Consider the following 15,214-nt stretch of genomic DNA (forward strand, 5'->3'; position numbering starts at 1 on the left):
TTCCTCTATGAATTGTGTTTATGTCTTTTGTTATTTAGAGTATTGGTGTTTTTCTTGTCAGTTAATGTTAATTCATTATGAATTTTAAAAATATACATTTTCTTTTTTTGTGGTATCTTTGTGTGGTTTTGGTATCAGGATGATGGTGGCCTCATAGAATGAGTTTGGGAGTTTTCTTTCCTCTGCAATTTTTTGGAACAGTTTCAGAAAGATGGGTGTTAACTCTTCTCTAAATGTTTGATAGAATTCGCCTGTGAAGCCATGTGGTCCTGGAGTTTTGTTTGTGTGGAGTTTTTAAATCACAGTTTCAATTTCAGTACTTGTGATTGGTCTGTTCATACTTTCTATTTCTTCCGGGTTCAGTCTTAGGAGATTGTACCTTTCTAAGAATTTGTTTCTTCCAGGTTGTCCATTTTATTGCTGTAGTAGTCTCTTATGATGCTTTGTATTTCTGCGATGTCCGTTGTAAATTCTCCTTTTTCATTTCTAACTTTATTGATTTGGGCCCTCTCTCTTTGTTTTTCGTGAGTCTGGCTACAGGTTTATCAATTTTGTTTATCGTTTCAAAGAACAAGCTTTTAGGTTCATTGATCTTTTCTATTTTTTTCTTCATCTATTTCATTTATTTCTGCTCTGATCTTTATCATTTCTATTAATTTCACAGTTTGTTTATTCTATTTCTAGTTGCTTTATGTGTAAGGTTAGGTCGTTTATTTGACATTCTTCTTGTTTTCTGAGGTAAGCTTGTATCCCTGTAAACACCCCTTTTAGAATGGCTTTTGCTGTATCCCCTAGGTTTTGGACTGTCATGTTTTTGTTTTCATTTGTTTCTAGGTATTTTTAAATTTCCTCTTTGATTTCTTCAGTGATCCATTGGTTGTTAAGTAGCATATTGTTTAGCTTCCATGTGTTTGTGTTTTTTACAGTTTTTTTCTTGCAATTGATTTCTAATATCATAGCACTGTGGTTGGAAAAGATGCTTGATATGATTTCAGTTTTCTTAAATTTACTGATGTTCACTTTGTGGTGCTCACTTCGTGGCTCAGCATGTGATCTGTCTTGAAGAATGCCGCATGTGCACTTGAGAAGAATGTATATTCTGTTGCTTTTGGATGGAATGCTGTATAAATATCAATTAAGTCCATCTGGTCTAATGTGTCATTTAAGGTCTGTGTTTCCTTATCGATTTTCTGTCTGGATGATCTATCGATTGATGTAAGTGCGGTGTAAAAGTCTCCCACTATTGTGTTACTGTCGATTTCTCCTTTTATGGCTGTTAGCATTTGCCTTATATATTGAGGTGCACCTATGTTGGGTGTGTATATATTTACAATTGTTATATCATCTTCTTGAATTGATCCCTTGATCATTATGGAGTGTCCTTTTTCGTCTCTTGTGACAGGCTTTATTTTAAAGTTTATTTTTTATGATATAAATATTGCTACTCCAGCTTTCTTTTGATTTCCATGTGTGTGAAATACCTTTTTCCATCCCCTCCCTTTCAGTCTGTATGTGTCTCTAGAACTGAAATGGTTCTCTTGTAGGCAGCATATATATGGGTTCTGTTTTTGTATCAGACTATACTATAAAGCTACAGTAATCAAAACAGTATGGTTCTGGCATAAAAACAGACATACAGATCAGTGGAACAGGATAGAAAGCCCAGAAATAAACCCATGCACTTATGGTCAATTAATCTATGATAAAGGAGGCAAGTATACAATGGAGAAAAGGCAGTCTCTTCAATAAGTTGTGCTGGGAAAACTGGACAGCTACACACCAGTCAGAATAGGCATCATTAAAAAGTCTACAAACAGTAAATGCTGGAGAGGGTTGGAGAAAAAGGAACCCTTCTACACTGTTGGTGGGAATGTAAATTGGTGCTGCCACTATGGAAACAGTATGGAGGCTCCTTAAAAAACTAAGAATAGAGCTTCTATATGATCCAGCAATCCTGCTCCTGGGCATATATCTGGAGAAAACTCTAATTCTAAAAGATGCATGCACCCCAATGTTCACAGCAGCACTGTTTACAATGGCCAAGACATGGAAGCAACCTAAGTGTCCATTGACGGATGAATGGATAAAGAAGATGTGGTGTATATATATATATAGCAACATGGATGGACCTAGAGATTATCATGTTAAGTGAAGTAAGTCAGATAGAGAAAGACAGGTATCATATGTTATCACATACGTAATCTAAAAAGCAATATAAATGAACTTATTTACAAAACAGAAATAGACCCACAGACATAGAAAATACACTTATGGTTACCAAAGGGGATAGTGGGGAAGGGGAGAAGATAAATTAGGAGTTTGGGATTAACATATGCACACTACTATATATAAAATAAACAAGGGCCTATTGTATAGCACAGGGAACTATATTCAATATCTTGTAATAACCTATAATGGAAAAGAATCTGAGAAAGAATACATACACACACACAAGTGAATCACTTTGCTGTGCACTGGGGAAAAAAAAATCTACATTTTGATACTCATTAATTACTGATAGTTTTCCCTATTCTTTAGTTTGCCTGTCTACTTTATGGTAATTTTTAAAAACATTTGTAGGTTTGTGGACTTTTTAGTTTGTTTTATATTTGCTTGTATATTTAAATCTAGACCACCTTTTAAAAAATTGTCAGCATGAAGGCCTAGCTCTGTATCAGAGAAACCTAACCTGACTATGGCCTAAAGAAGATAGGTGTTTATTTCTCTTGTGTAACGGATCTAAGGTTAACTAGAGCTGGGGTGCTCTGCCTCACATGACCATTCAGGGACCTGAGTTTCTGCCTTCTCATTGCTCTACCGTCCCTTGGACATTGTCTTAATTCACATGGTTGGAACAAGACCACAGGGACACCCATTTTCTGGCTCATACGTAGGAACAGGAGACAGAGGGTCCAAGGCTGCATTTTCCTTTTACACACATCGTGATTTGGTGAGAAATGGGGTGAAGTGGCTACACCTAGCAGCAAGGAAAGATAAGCAATGTAGTCTCTAGCTGCCATGTTCCAAGCCACTACTCTTATTACAATAGAAGGAGAGAATCTGTTTTTTTTGTTGTTGTTGTTGGGTTTGTTTGTTTTGTGTGTGTGTGTGAGAACCTGTTTTTAAGGGGAAGTCACAAGCTTCCACCCACTTCTTTGTTTCTTCTGGTCTTCTAACAGAATTCTCCCTTTCCACAATTCATATACATATTCAGTTACATTTTCTTACGCTTTCTTCCTGTTGTATATTCCCCTCCCCTCCCCTCCCGCTCTCCTCCCTCTCTTCCTGTCATCCAGCTGGTGAATAAGTGTCTTGTGCTCCTGCCATGGGAGTTAGCTTTGGGGATATCATGGTGACAGAAACCAGGGGCTCTCTTCCCTCATGGCTCATGGTCCAGTGGGTGAGAAGGACATTAAATCTGGTTTTAGGAGGGATCTGTGGACTCTGGGGGCCCTGAGACCATTTTCGTAGTAATACTAAGATGTTGTTTGCCTTTTCTATTGTGTTGTTTGCTCTAATGGTACCAAAGTCATAATGGTCAAACTGCTGAATCATGTCAGTAGCATGAGATTGTACCAGTAGTCATTGTGTTCTTCACTACTATGCACTTGTGATTTAAAAAATGCTGAAGTCATAAGCATGATTATTTTTATTAAATCTTGACCATTAAGCACATATGTCTTTAATATTCTGTGTGACCAAATGGGAAGTACTCCCAAACTACTTTTGCATATGCCAGAGCACGTTGGTTGTCTTGAGGAAGAGCAGCTGTGTGATTGATTGAGTTGTGAATTGAACTAGTTGCTCTTTTCCTGGAATACCATTCCATTTTCACTTGAAAGAAAGACTGATAGAAAACTATGGTTAATCCGACTTGGGGATTTGGCAGTTAGTCGGTTGTCACTTCAAGGAAAACAGCAAACAGTATTTGTTGCCAATAATAAAATTTGAGCTTTCAAGCCAAAAAAAAGAAAAAGGAAATTTAAAAACCATGTCCCTACCACTGGGAGCTTGATATCATCTCATGACCTAAAGCTTTTTCTGGTGAAATTATGTATAATATTAAATAGGCAATTTAAAAATAAATGCTCTTTTTTTTTAATATTGAAAATATGTCAACATTCAGTTCTGCATAAGTCAGTGAACTAATTTCCAAATCAGACATGGGTAAGGGATCCATTCCAAGTACAAGATAGACCAGTGGATTTTAAGCTACCAAAGTATGAAAAGTTCACAGAAATCCATTATAACCAAACTTTAAGCTACCCTTTTCAAAGTTTGGTATAGAATCAAAGAAGACTATCCACAATTATCTGCAAATCCTATTAAAATGCTCTTTCATTTTCTAACTACATTATTATGTGAAAATGGATTTTCTTCATTCAACCAAAGTAATACAGTGTATCCTATTAAATGCAGACATAGATAGGAGAGTTAAGCTGTCTTTTAATAAGCTATTTGCAGAAATGTAAAACAATATTACTTGTCTCACTTTCAGGGGGAGGAGGGAAATATAAATATTTCATAAAAATAATAGTTTGTTATAGCTCGTCAGCAACTTAATCACTATAATAATTCTGATTGCAATCAAGAAAAAAGGAGGAGACCTTTCTTCTACCTCCCTGGTTCTCAACCCCTGGGAGGGATTGTTATAACACAGACTGCTGGGCCCCACTGCCCGAGTTTGAGTCAGTAAGTTCTGGGTGGGACCTGAGAATGTACATTTCTTAAGTGTTGCTGATACTACTGGTCCTTAGATCATGCTTTGAGAACCACTGTTCTAGCTGTTTCTTTGGGTTTATTGGACAAACCTGATTAAGCTGCCATTTGAGGAAAGATAAGTAGTACAGGTGTAGAGATCATGGCTGGAAGCGTCCTTAGTTGTCAAATTTGGGAGTTAATTAAAAATTAAGCAGAAGAGCATGTCAAGAATTATTCAGTACCTGAGACTTTACCCTACTTACAAGCTAACAAGTTAGCTTACCCCAGTTTCTTTTTTCCTTTTTTTTGAGGGGGGAAGGGGGGCACACGACGCAGCTCGCAGGATCTTAGTTCCCCAACCAGGGATCGAACCCGGGCCCATGGCAGCGAGAGCATGGGGTCCTAACCACTGGACTGCTGGAGAATTCCCACCCCAGTTTCATGGTTGCTGGCAGAAGGCATGAGAGTCCTGGTTCAGAGACAAAAATGACTTTATTACAGCAATTGCAGTTGCCAGAGTATCAGCCTTTATGGCGATTTACCCAGCCCCAGTTCCCTAAGGGCAACACGAAGAGAGCCATGGCTGTACAAGCAATGGGTTATGTTGCAGTAGAGGAGCCCTTAAGTTAGGGATCCCCAGTATTTTTTTCATAATGTGCAGTAAGCCCGCCTGATCTTTGTCCCGGAGCACGTTATCTTTATAATGCTAGACGACAGACAGACCTGCTCTCTGTTCCAGAGGGAAGCATTATCTCGTTTTCCAAGACTATTCTCTATATAAACATCTTTGAAAAGATGGTTGAGAATAAAGGCAGTCGGTGCCTCTGCTCACATACGTTCAGAAATGTGAGAGAGACCCATGGAGAATTGTAGGGCAACATAGGAAAAGTTGAGAGTTTGTATATGTTAATTATTTACTGGTCCTTAATAGTAAACCGCTGAGCAAAAACACGAGAGCAGTTAGACTTGAGTTTTAGACAGTGCAGTGTATGGCCCCCTGATAAAGGAAAACCTTTCCCCCCTGTGTAGTTCTAAATTATTTTCACAAAAGTGTGTAACTGTCATTGGGAACAAAGTTCCGTATGCTTTATAGGTCTTCTATGAACTATAAAACCAAACAATTTTATAACATAATGTATATGAACATTTAAAAAGTAAAGTTAATATGAATTTAGTAAGACAAATAATGATGGTTGGGTTGGCCAAAAAGTTCGTTCGGGTTTTTCTGTAACGTTACGGAAAAACCCGAACGAACTTTTTGGCCAACCCAATATAAGTCAATAAATTGTACTTACAGTATGACTCTTGGATTAAGGCATCCCTCTTCTACAGTGGGCTATATAATGACTGATTTTCCCACATCTTTTCTCCGTCTGAACTTCTGTAACTTTCTTTTGTAAAGCAGGCAGTAATTATCATTTGACCTTTACTTGCTGCAAATGCATCATTAACCTCCTTTGTTTTTCCTTCATTAGCTAAAGATAATTAAAGTAATACTGTTTGGCACAGGGTCAGTCCAAAACTCTTTTCGGGTCCATGTGACAGAAAGCAAACTCATAACTGACTCATAGCTTGGAAATCAAATTGAAATCGTCTTCAGTTCTGACTAGAGTGATATATTTTCTCCTTTTCCCAGGTCAGTCCTAGTTTATGCTTTGCCCCCTTTAACTCTCAACAGTGTTTCACTCTGGATGGTCAATTGTAATATGACTCCCTAAATATGACTATATCTAAAGGCTCAAGGGTTGCTGTCTGGCTTCCCTTATCCTAGTTTTCTCTCAGTGCTGCTTCCCTCTGTTTTGGCCCCATCCTTTAATGGTGTTTTCCATGATGTGATCATGGAAAGTGACTTCTGTGGGCCAGATTCCACATTATGCTTTGAGTGCTGTGATTTTTTTTCTTGATAATTTTCACATAAAAGGCCAGGGAAAATCTCTGGCACCTAGATCTCATTCCTTTCTTGGAGAAAAAAAAAAAAAAAATCAGTGTATCCAAAGTGATTATTTTGTTAAGTTTTTAGTATATTTTATGTATATTATGTATAAATATGTTTATATATATTAATTTGTAAAATGTTCTATTTGATGGTTTGTATAAGATGTATAAGCATAGGGAATTTTACTCTCAAACACAACTCGGATTGGCCTGCTGGAAACACATGGCCCTTTCTTTGGATAGGGGGTCTAGTGGTTGACAGCCAAACCAGATAGAGTGATGGATGGATAGATTCTCAAGCAAGGTGCAATGTTTGGCACTTGCTTGAGTATCTCAGGACCTATAAACACAAACTCAAATATAGATCCTGAAATTCAGTTAGGTAGAGGCATTCAGATGACTCAGCATTTCTTAAATTACTCTTGTTATACAAATAAAAACACTGAATTAAAATTTCTTGCAGCAAACTTGTAGACCCCGAAGAGTATACTTGTGGCCCCCAGTCCTCTATCCTCCCTTACCCTCACCGTGTGAGTCTCGAGACTCGACTCGTAGAAACATTGACCCCTCAGTTCAATTAGTTACTTCTGTGGTCTCTTTAACTAGGCTGCCAGGAAAAAGCTTCCTGTGTTGCCCACGAGATTCTCCTTTCTTTTGTCCTACCTGGATTCTAGAGTAGTCTTAGGTGTGTAATCATCCTTGTGCAGTGTAGTAGTGTGATCCCTATCTCAGACATGAATGGCTCGGGGAGTAATTTTATGGGGAGTTAATATTTGGAGAAAGGGGATCATTTGGGGGAATCTAGATTCTGCTGTTTACAGTCATTATTTTTATATCCCAGAATGTCAGATATAGCCTATAAATACATACATATTTATATAAATGTAAGTCCAGAGCTTCTCACGGCTAAATAATAAAGATTTCTAGACTGTTACCCATGTTGGGGAATTATAATTAAAAACAAAGTCTTCTCCCAACCCAGAAATCATCTTCACAAAGGTAGTGGAGAAAGAAACCATTTTTTTATTGAATGGATTGCATCACAAGCAGTCCATGAAGAGACTGCAAGACAGAAAGGTGTGCCACCCACTTAACATAGCCAAGCTGATTCAACCGGTTACGGTTACGTACATGTTTTCGAGATAAATGACAGCTAGTCCCTAAATGAGAGGCTTTACAACACCTTATGTCACACACAGTTCATCCTAACTTTATCTGGTAATTGAGGTAACCATCTTTTAGCTAATGGACCTTATCCAGAAGAGAAACAAACTTACCTTATGACAAGAGGTAGTTTTGCAACTTGGAGCAAGACTCCCACCCAAGTTAGACTCCTACCTACCTGCAGAAACTGGAAGATAGGGGTGCTATCTCCTGTGATGTTTACCTTTCAAAGAGATGGTTCTCAGGTCCTTGAGAAAGGCATTCTTGATCATAAAGCTGACAAAAAACACCTGTTTAGTTTTCAAAAGGGTATACAGTTGTCCCTTGGTATCTGCAGGGGATTGGTTCCAGGACCTGCCACAGATTCAGCTAACCTCAGACTGCGTAGTGCTGTATGAATTTATTGGGGAAAAAAAAAAATCCACATATATGTGGACCCATGCAGTTCAAACCGAGGTTGTTCGAGGGTCAACTGTATATACATTTCAAAGAGAGGAGAAAGCACTTACATTTAAAATTTTTCTAAAGTAAATGTCCTAAGAAAAAGGGAGGGAAATTTTCCTTTACTTTCAAGGGGGATAATTAAGCCTGTTATTTTTAATTAATATTTGCCCTTGCATCCTCTTTATTTGCTTCTATCTTAAAAATAAGGACCTTGATCTTATTAATCTTACAGTAGCATTATGATAAGCAGAAGCGACTTTAAATGCACTTGTAAATTTGGTTTTATTCCAGTTTAAACTGAATTGTAATTTCGTCTTATTGAATGTAAAAATGGTTTAATTGTACGTAAAAGTTGGGAGTTTTTAAAAGTGGAGTAGTGGTGTCAGGAATTCAGGTAAGGTGACTTTGACTGAATCACCATTTTCATGCTGAACAGCCTTGATGTTAGGCAGCTGAAACCAGTAAATAAATGATATAAATGTGAACCCAAGCAAAGTTGGATAAAGAATATTCTTGTTGGGGGGGGGGGGAGTATGTGTTTTCTGAGGTCAGAGGTGTTTTCTTTTTTCTTTTAAACCTCGCCACAGTTAAAATTCCAAATTTCTCTAGACTGCCCCTCAACAAAAATCAGGGGTGAGCCCTGTTTGATAATCATTTTTATAATGGTAACTTATATCATTCTGTTCAAGGACTTATAATCTAGCCAAGGGGTTACTTTACTTAGACCTTGATTTGCTTTTAGTCGTTCCCCTCCCTCGTCCTGCTCCGTGTCCGCACTTGATACGTTTTGCTTTTCCGAGTCCCGTTAATAAGCGGCCCTGTGTGTGCAGCCCGGAGCCGCAGGCGAGGCCCTGCCCGCGTTACTGTGGTGATGGTCCTTTGCCCTCCCATTATCTGTGTGGTGCATTATCAGGTGCCCAGCTCCACTTCACACACCTGCTGGGCTCAGTATTTACTCTCAGAGATGCAGTTTTCCATCCGCCACTTCCTCCTTAAAGAGAGGTCTGGGGCACCCCCCTCAGTGGCTTCATGGTTCCTGGCCCGCTGTGGCCACACTGCACACACTCTCGCCCTGGGGAGCTACATCCTCCCTTCCCGCTACCCTAGAGTCTCGTTCATCTCACAGCCACCAGCTTGTCAGCAGTTACTTTACAGGCCACCTAGTCACCTTGACCGTCTCAGCTTTGTGACCGCAACGGTCCCACGCTTTGATCTTTCCTGACTGATCCGTGTTACATATTCCTTGTTTCTTCTTGAAAGAAGGGTACTCTCACTCTTTTAATCTTGCCTGTGGATTGAACTGAAAAGCAATAGCTGCCCAGCCGAGTACTGCTAGGAAAATTTACCCTTTTCTCCTTTCTCCTGCCTCCACTACCTCTGAGGGGTTTTTTGTTTGTTTGTTTTGTTGTTTTTTTACAGTATTGCTTCCTGTCAGTCTCTCATACAGGACTGTGCTTACTGAGATTTCTAGAGGACCACCTTTAACTCTTTCCTGTACGCTGTGTGGAAAGAATACCAGTGTTTAGAATGCTGGAACCATAACCGTGCAGCATTTCTAATTTTCCTGTTAGGAGTCTCTGCATGGAAGTAAGAATTGAAAAGTAATTATATAAACTGCTAAATTATGAAAGTTTTTTTCCCCAGTATTTCTGTCTTTAGGAAATCTGGTCCACAGAGAGTACCTTGTCTAACTAGCAAAGAAATTAGGTGGAAATCCAGCCAATAACACTGCCATCTCCACTCTTTAATGTTAAACATATTTCAGGATTTTTTGGAACCGCAAGCCATTGACTAGATGCTCATTGTGGAGTAAGCCTCTCAGTGTCCCATGTCACCAACTATTGTATGAGATAGGAAGTGAATTAGAATTTAAAGATAATGTCTAACATTAGGAAAACTTGCTTTTTTCTCATTAAGATTGAAAAATTCTCATCAGCATACACAGAGTTCAGCTGGTAACCATCTTATTCTTTGCTATTTCTGATTTTCCCCTTGTATGGCTCTCAGACCTCACGAGCTTGTATCATGTGAGCCTTTCTCTGAACCTCTGAGTTGTTTCACTAACAGAATGGGCCATGGGTTCATCGAAGCTCACTCTGCGTGTGGAATCACCACCCCGTGAATGGATGTTGGGATCTAAAATGTCCTATCAGCAAAACACGGCTGCTGCTGAGTCAACTTGCCGTGCCCGAGAAGCACAGAGGGCCCCCTTGAAGATAGCCCTGCTGGAAACTGCCGAGGGTGTGTTACTTGGGCGGACTTCTCTTGAATTAGAGAAATGTGTGAGCCATAATGCCTACGATTGTGCTTTTCATAGAGCCAAGTATATTGTTGTTGATTAATATATAATGGGTTGTTTATCTTGGAGTTGTTTGTATTGGCAGATGCCCTGCCAAGATTCAAAGGCTGTCTGTAGATGAATAATGCCCTCATTGTTTATTCAGCGCCTGCTTTTCTACTTAATATGCAGCTATCTTGGGAAAATTTCTTGAATATCAAATCACAAGTAAAATTTAAGCAGTTTTTCCCCCAGGTTTTCAAATAGGCCATTCAACTATGACTTATTCTCTGATGCCTCTGATGACTTGGATGTGTGTAGCTGGAGGGGGAAGGGGAGAAGGGAATGAGGCCCAGAAGTTTGCCATCTAACTGATCCTTCACAGATAGCTTAAATACATTCGGGTACATTTCTGGTTGATTGTGTGTCTAGCACAAGTTAGCTGCTGAGCATTCAAGTAGAAAATGTTCAAAGGGAGAGGCAACAGGGATCACAGCGGGAGTGGGTCAGGAAAGGCTGAGGAAGGAGGTAGGTTTGATGGTTGATACAGCATCATGAGTGTAGCTCTAGGAAGCAGAACAAATTACGCTTTGGCAGGAGGAACAGTATGTTTGAAGATTGGTGGCGTCGTCAGCAGTAGGTGTTGTCGGTACTGTAAGTTCAGTGACACTGGAGCATAGAGCATGTAGCAGTGGCTCCGGAAAAATGGGACTATGAGGCCTAGGTAATGAAAATCCTGAGCCCTGTCTCTCAGACAGTAATAACAGCTCCATGATCTGTAGCCCTGGCCAAAGACAGTATGAAGCCAAACAATAGACTTGTCATACCTTCCTTGTTTTGTGTCCTGTGCTCAGATGTTCACAGTATCTAGAGGGCTCTAATTTTATAAAGGGCCATTTGGTTAGTGATATTTTCGTGTTATGATGGCATAATTCTAGAGACTCAAATTGTGAGGAGGTCATGAATATGTAGAGTGAAGGAGAGTTTTGAGAATGGGTTTATGACAGGGAATAAAGGAAAACATAGGGGGAGACATTTCTGCCATACCATTGCATCCCCAGTGTTAGCGAAGCATGTCGGCTGTGTGTCACTTGTTCAGTAATGGTGGTTGACTATATAATGTGTGAGATAGCTATTTTATTATAACGTAATATTTAAAAATAATTTTCGTGATTTCTTGGCACCACTGGGCTGTCCACTTCACATGAGGCAAATTATGATAATTGGCCAGCCAGTTAAACATCTTCCAGTGGGGAGCAAAATCTTGAGTAAAATTTATTTATACTGCTTCAGTGTAAGTTATAGAAGAAAGAATTTTTTTTAATACTTCAGGGAATACGTAAAAACATCGATGAAAGCATTTTCTTTTTTAGCTGAGTTTAAGAATTATGATGTAATAAACAGATGGGACTTATTTTTAAGAAATTTTCTGTATGTTTGGAAACCAATAAAGATCATTTTGATATAAAAAAATTCAATCACAGATGTAAAAAACAAACTTGGGAACAAACTTGGGGGAAGTGGGGGGTAGATTGGGAGATTGGGATTGATATATACACACTACTATATATAAAATAAATAAGGGCCTACTGTATAGCACAGGGAACTCTACTCAATACTCTGTAATGACCTGTATGGGAAAAGAATCTAAAAAAGAGTGGATGTATGTGTATGTATAACTGATTCACTTTGCTGTACAGCAGAAACTAACACAACAGTGTAAATCAACTATACTCCAATAAAAATTTTTTAAAAATTAACTGTAAGAGACAGAGAGAGTGTGTGTTGGGAGTTGGATATACATAAGTGATAAAATTAGAAATCCCTCATTTTTTTTATTTCCCTTTTGTTAGGTGCTGGTGAATCTGGGAAAAGTACAATTGTGAAGCAAATGAAGTAAGTAGATTTAAAACATTAAATTTTTTAATGTTTACGTGTACTGTTCCATCAAAGGAAGTGTTACCTTTTTTCTTTTGTCTCGTTAGAATTATCCACGAAGCTGGTTATTCGGAAGAGGAATGTAAACAGTACAAAGCAGTGGTCTACAGTAACACCATCCAATCAATTATTGCTATCATTAGGGCCATGGGGAGGTTGAAGATAGACTTCGGTGACTCGGCCCGGGCTGTAAGTTACTAAAGTCCTTGGAGCAGACCTGATGAGTAAAAAAACAACTTGCATGATTAACACCATATTCTATAACATAGATTTATCAACTATCTCAGGACCAGAAGGATGGTAGTGAGTGAAGTAGGTCAGAAGCTTTAGAAGTGAGTGAAGTAAGAATACACAGGTTTGCATAATCTTCCCTTTAGAGCTAGAATATTTTCCTTATCCATAAGATGATTGGGACCACTCAATATCCATTGCAGTGTTTTCTACATAACATGGCATATTGGGCACCTCTGTGTCTCCATAGCAGTTTTTAGTAGTTACTACTGAGTTTAGTAAACTGCCTACACTGGCATTCTTCAGAATTCGTTTTTATGATTTGGAGTGCTGAAATTGATCTAATTATTTGCGTTCATGCCCAGACTAAAAAGCAATCTAGTCTCAGATGATGAAAATAGTGTACAAGTTTGCTAACCTTTGGAATCAGAAAATACTGGCTATTAGAAAACATCTTTCAGAATTTCGCAGCTAGGACCTTAGGAGACAAGCTGGTTTCACCTCTTTATTTTATCCGTAAAGAAACTGGAACCCAGGACATTACATGATAGAAAGATTGCCACATGGTGGTAACCAATGCAGTGTGCCTGTGCTTCCTTGTTGGGCCCAATGTGTAACTTATTTTCAGTTTGATTGGAAGTAGGCCCAGCGAGTCCATAGGGTATTTTCTCTTTCTCCTTTTCCCCCAGTCCCAGTTTGCTTGCTTAATCTGTTTGTTTCAAGTTTTAGTATTATTTTATTATGGTTTATTCTTCACTGATTCTTTTTTTTAATAACTGATGTAAAACTTGACCTTCCCAGAAACCTTTAACTGAATCTCTAGATTAATTTTTAATATTTTTGTACAAAGTAGGTTTATTATTACTACTACTACTGTTACCCCTTTTTATAGTTCCCTTTTATTTTTATGTGTTCAATGTGTGTGTGCTATCTCCCTGATAATACTATGAAGATTTTTTACATAGAGACCGTAACTTTTTGTCTTCTTAACGTCTGTTAGGTTTTTATTTTTACGTAGAGGCTCACTGTGTGCTTAACAGGAAAAAAAATGAATGAAAGCAACGTTAGAGAACATACATTGGAGAAATCTGTAAAGCAAATCTGGTTTATTTTTTATAATAAGTTAATCTAATATTTATAAGTTGCTAGGCCATATTAATTTACTAAGCTTTTCCTTTTAAGCAAAGATTAAAAAGCTTAGGGTAATGAATTAAAATTTTCAAATAGATTTCAAGATCATTTTTAATAATAATTCATAGCATTCTTCTAAATTATCTTATCTGAAGTAAGATTTGATCATATCCAGACAATTTTTGCCTTATCAATACTATCCATTCAGGCTGTAACTTATTCATTTATCATTTATTCATTCAGCAAATTTTTTTTGAGCTCTTAGTCTTACACAAAAGAGAGCTACCCTATGATAAAGAATTGAATAAATTGTACTCTAATTCCAATTCATGTGTACAGTATTCTGTGTTCAGATCTTACGTGTGATTATTAGAGAGAGAGGTTTTTGTAGCCTCCATTGTACGAGGTAATGATGGGTCGATGCAAGCTGCTTTTTATGAGGTCTTTTTATTTTCATATTTTTCTCTCAAGGAATATTGTCATTTTCTGTCCTTTTTGGGGCAGATTTGGGCTGTTTCAGGACTGACTGGAAATAACTGCTCTCTCACCACAAGCTTTTTTTTAAAACTGGTTTTCTGATGCTCTGGAATCTACATGGGGGCCTGCACTGCTCATTTTTGTTTCACTGGTGCTAGTTTCATCCACTCTTTTTAAGCTCTCTCTAGCTGTCCCCTGGTCCTTTGTTTTCTTCCTACCTACCGACTATTACTTCTGTTAGCTTTAGCCATTGTTACTCTTTCACATAAACATCTTCAGTCTCTCTCATTGGTTCTGATTGGTCTACTCCGTGTCTTTGTTGCCTTACCTCTATGCAAATCTTATTTTTCTATTTATTTATTTTTTAATAAATTTATTTATTTATTTATTGGTGGCTGCGTTGGGTCTTTGTTGCTGCTTGCGGGCTTTCTCTAGTTGTGGCAAGTGGGGGCTACTCTTCGTTATGGTGAGCAGGCTTCTCATTGTGGCGGCTTCTCTTGTGGAGCACGGGCTGTAGGCGTGCGGGCTTCAGTAGTTGTGGCACATGGGCTTAGTTGCTCCTCGGCATGTGGGATCTTCCCAGACCAGGGATTGAACCCGTGTCCTCTGCATTGGCAGGCGGGTTCTTAACCACTGTGCCACCAGGGAAGTCTGCAAATTTTAAAATACTATGAGGCTATTGAAATTGTGCTAAGGAATATAAAGATGAATTAAACATGGCCTAGACAGGAGGAAGGGACTTTGAGCTTGGTATTGCAACATGTATTAAGAGTTTTCTAGACAAAAACAAGGAAAAAGCATTCTAGAAAGAAGAAACAGTATAGAGAAAGGCTGAATATATTTCTTTTTCTACAGTATCAATTCCTGGAAGTATTAGCCTTTTAAGTTGAAGGATAACCAGATATTTAAGTTTGA

The 15,214-nt window shown here is 38.4% G+C and overlaps 1 protein-coding gene across 2 annotated transcripts in view; it reads left to right on the forward strand.

Moving 5' to 3' along the window:
* GNAI1 (G protein subunit alpha i1) overlaps positions 1-15,214 on the forward strand; it is an 89,415-nt gene that overhangs the window by 41,676 nt on the left and 32,525 nt on the right. For both annotated transcript variants that reach the window (XM_082473617.1, XM_082473618.1), the window contains 2 exons: positions 12,376-12,418; positions 12,508-12,649. In XM_082473617.1, the coding sequence (XP_082329743.1) occupies positions 12,376-12,418; positions 12,508-12,649 (185 nt within the window). The remainder of the gene's footprint in view (positions 1-12,375; positions 12,419-12,507; positions 12,650-15,214) is intronic.

Source organism: Balaenoptera physalus (assembly GCF_965194825.1).
Source record: "Balaenoptera physalus genome assembly, chromosome: 8".
Taxonomy (NCBI): Eukaryota; Metazoa; Chordata; class Mammalia; order Artiodactyla; family Balaenopteridae; genus Balaenoptera; species Balaenoptera physalus.